General features: G+C 48.8%; 1 protein-coding gene across 1 annotated transcript; it reads right to left on the minus strand.

Moving 5' to 3' along the window:
* Positions 1-1,336: 1,336 nt before the first annotated feature.
* LOC125523903 lies at positions 1,337-2,818 on the minus strand. The gene is made up of 2 exons (XM_048688965.1): positions 2,360-2,818; positions 1,337-2,249 (listed from the first exon to the last, which is right to left on the minus strand). Exons 1-2 carry the CDS (start codon positions 2,422-2,424, stop codon positions 1,559-1,561), a joined length of 756 nt encoding a protein of 251 aa, XP_048544922.1. The 5' UTR covers positions 2,425-2,818; the 3' UTR covers positions 1,337-1,558.
* Between the last annotated feature and the right edge of the window lie 848 nt (positions 2,819-3,666).

Here is a 3,666-nt window from a genome sequence, read left to right on the forward strand (position 1 = left end):
CGGCATCCCTGTTACAAGACATCCTCGACAATGGTAAAACAAGTCCAGCAACACCGCCCGAATGTGCCGACAAATCCCGATAGGAGCTGCACATATCTCGTTCTCAGGGCACACTCAGATGAGCGCTCCATACAACTAAAACCAAACCTCGAGTTTCCCCGAGGGGGCGCTGCACAGGGCTCGGGGGGTTTAATAAAGATGACCCTTGAGTCCCGCGCAAGGGAAAAAGAGGCTAGGTGGCGAATGGTAAAACCAATGTTGGGCATTGCTGGAGGAGTTTTATTCAAGGCGAACTGTCAAGGGGTTCCCATTATAACCCAACCATGTAAGGAACGCAAAATCCGGGAACATAACACCGATATGACGGAAACTAGGGCGGCAAGAGTGGAACAAAACACCAGGCATAAGGCCGAGCCTTCCACCCTTTACCAAGTATATAGATGCATTAATTAAATAAGATATATTGTGATATCCCAACAAATATCCATGTTCCAACAAGGAACAAACTCCAATCTTCACCTGCAACTAACAACGCTATAAGAGGGGCTGAGCAAAGCGGTAACATAGCCAAATAACGGTTTGCTAGGACAAGGTGGGTTAGAGGCTTGGCTTACAATATGGGAGGCATGATAAGCAAGTGGTAGGTATCGCAGCATAGGCATAGCAAAAGAGCGAGCAACTAGCAAGCAAAGATAGAAGTGATTTCGAGGGTATGGTCATCTTGCCTGAGATCCCGCAAGGAAGAAGAACGAGTCCATGAAGAAGACAAAGCGGACGTAGTCGAACCAAAACTCACAACTCTGGAACGAAACCGAAGCGAACGCGAGAAGCAACCCGGAAAGAAGCAAACAACACGGTAAACAACCATCACATAAACATGGCATGATGCACAACCTAGAATGATGCATGTCCGGTTTCAATATGCATGGCATGGCAAAGTGCACAAACAACTCTACAAGTTAAGTGGAGCTCAATATGCAATGAGTTGCATATTGACGAAACACCACATCAAATATTTAGTTCTCTCTCGGTTAGATACTCAACAAATTTAAATGTTGGTTAACATGGCAAGAGGTGAAGCATAGCAAAACTATACTATCTAAACAAATTAAATGGGGCCGTATATAACAAACAACAAATCCGATAAATCCCCATATGCGTTTAGCAAATTAATGCAAACAACAATTTAAACCATTCAAATGTTGTTATCATGATGCGGATGCCATGTGCAAGTTTTATGCAATTTTTGTTAAAAGTTGACATGAGCATATTTTGAAGCATTTGTCGCCATGTCGGAACAAAAGGGGGCCATGGCGGCGAAACGGGAATGGTGCCACGGTAACGAATCCGAAAATGATGCCACGACAACAAGTCGGTACCGGTGGCTCACGGAGATATCGGTGCAAAAGAAGCAAGTGTGCGGATGTGTGGAACACGCAAGAGATGGTGGGGGTGCTCCCGGTTACCGGGTTCCCATGGTTCGACGACGGTGTCAATAAGGGAACAACTAACGTTCACGGGCAGATACAACATCCAAACATGCATCTCATACAACACGTCACATGCATACGGTCCACGACATCGTTCCGGCGGATATACCTTTCAAGGGTGCATTTTCGAAGCGAGTCGAGTTTGGTGCAATGAAGGGGAAGTAGACGTTCTCGGGACGGTCGTAGTGGAAGTAGTCATTCATGTTCTGGAAGCGGTAGAGGTATGGGTCTCCGACAATGATCGTCGTACACGCTTCGAGGTCATCGGTAGAGGTTCTCGCGATCTCGGCGACGGTAGAGGTACACTTTTTCGTAGATGTTCGAGTCAACGGTAGCAGTACTTTGTGAATCCCGAAATGGTCTTGGCATCTTCGGGCGTAGGGGTACTTGGCGGTTCCATGTAGTCGAACTTGAGGGGCATCAACGTCGTGGTACTTGGCATACTCTCGGCCTTGGCAAAGATGAAACGGAATGCAACGGTTGGTACTTGCATCCATGGGTACTTGGTTATTTGTTGCACGGTGTCCTTCGATGGATTTGGAGGAAGCCACGACGTGTGCAGGAGGCAAACGGCTCAAAAAGTCCATGGCCGAACGTGTCACAGCGAGGAAAAATGGAGGGCCAACAGGCAGCGTGATGAATGGGGCGCGGCAGAGGTCCGACGAGAATTGCGGCCTCCGGGTCCAGCACTGGGACGGCGAGGCACCAGGTCCGGTCGGGGAGGCGGCAACTTCTTCGAGCAGGGGCGCGCGTAGTTCCCTGACAAGGCACAATGGAGGAGAGGTGAGGACCAACGGGGAAAAAGGAGAGAAGAGAGAGGGCAGGAGGCAAGGAAAAACGAGAGGAAGGAGAAAGCTAGGGAGAGGCACCACGACATGCTGCTGGCTGGTGCATGGTCGCGGGAATGGAGGCAGGGCTGCGCTATGGCGTCCATGGTGGCTACTGGGTCCTGAAGAAAAAAACAGAGAGTAACTGAGAGAAGTAATCAGGGAACAGAAGCTGCGAGAGAGAGAGAGAGAGAGAGAGAGAGAGAGAGAGAGAAAGAGAGAGAGAGAGTAGGAAAGGAGAAGGGCGCGAGGGGTCCGTGGTGTTGCTGTTACTCTGGCAGTGCACTCCGGCAGGGTCACTTGCCAGTGCGAGGCGAGGGCATCGGGGAACCGAGTTGATCTGGCCGGGGTTAGAGACAGAGGAGCAGCGGGGCGAAGGAGAGCCGCTGGTGGAGGTCTGGCGCTGCAGAGGGAGGTGGTGGCGGCGCTAGGTAGAAGGAGGGGAAGGGGAGATCGAGCGAGGAGGAAGATGGGGATCGAGCCGGAGGGACATGGCGGCATTGGAGGAAAGGGGTCGAGGGAAGGAGAGGGGTATTGGTCGGGCCTAGGGTTAAACAGCGAAGGCTGGCTGGGCCTTGGCCTTGGGCCGGCGCGGGAATGGATGGCCTCGGGTGGGCCGGCGTGAGAGGTTGGGAGGCCCAGGAGGCCGGCGGCGCAAACTCTCTCTCCCTCCCTTAAACTTCTATTGTATTTGTAGCATAAACAGAATAGAGAGAAAAGTACCGAGGGTTAGGTGTTGAAGTAGGGATGGAGGAACATATTTCTGGAAAACAAAAAATATGTCAGATTTAATCAAATTAGTTTAGGAATTTTTACAGACTATAAATTTAAACATGTTCGAATTTAATTCAAACTTGCATGAATTTATAACCTAACCAAACTGAAGCCAAATGGGCTTAAATTTTATAGGGTGACCCTACATAATAAATATGATTTATGGGAAAAAGATGAATATTTATTTGAGCAATTCTATTTGCAACTCAAATAAATAGAAAAAAGGGAAAGAAGGAAGTGGCATAGGGATTTGCAACTTGGGTGAAGCCAAGTTGGAAATGAGCATGGGGGTGATGGAAGGATCAAGAGAAGAAAAGAAGTTGCAATGCACATGAGCAACTAAATTAAACGAATACAACAATGGTATGGAGAAGATGCATGATGCAAAATAAAATAAAACAAACATCACAAGCGAGCAAGCACACATAAGCATGATGGATGCAAATGCACATGATGCAAAGATGAATGCAATCAAACCAACAACTCACACAACGAAACTCGGAAAACATGGAAGGCGTCTGAAGCTCCGGTCTTGGTGCGTCACACAGACTCTCCATAGCCGACGTCCCGTTCCA

Source organism: Triticum urartu, chromosome 7 (assembly GCF_003073215.2).
Source record: "Triticum urartu cultivar G1812 chromosome 7, Tu2.1, whole genome shotgun sequence".
NCBI classification, from domain to species: Eukaryota; Viridiplantae; Streptophyta; class Magnoliopsida; order Poales; family Poaceae; genus Triticum; species Triticum urartu.

Excerpts from the sequence above, each read along its gene's own strand:
- LOC125523903 (XM_048688965.1), bottom strand. The coding sequence starts at position 2,424 with ATGGACGCCATAGCGCAGCCCTGCCTCCATTCCCGCGACCATGCACCA. Across the intron at positions 2,250-2,359 it reads CCAGCCAGCAGCATGTCGTG|GGAACTACGCGCGCCCCTGC; the intron begins GTGCCTCTCCCT and ends GTGCCTTGTCAG.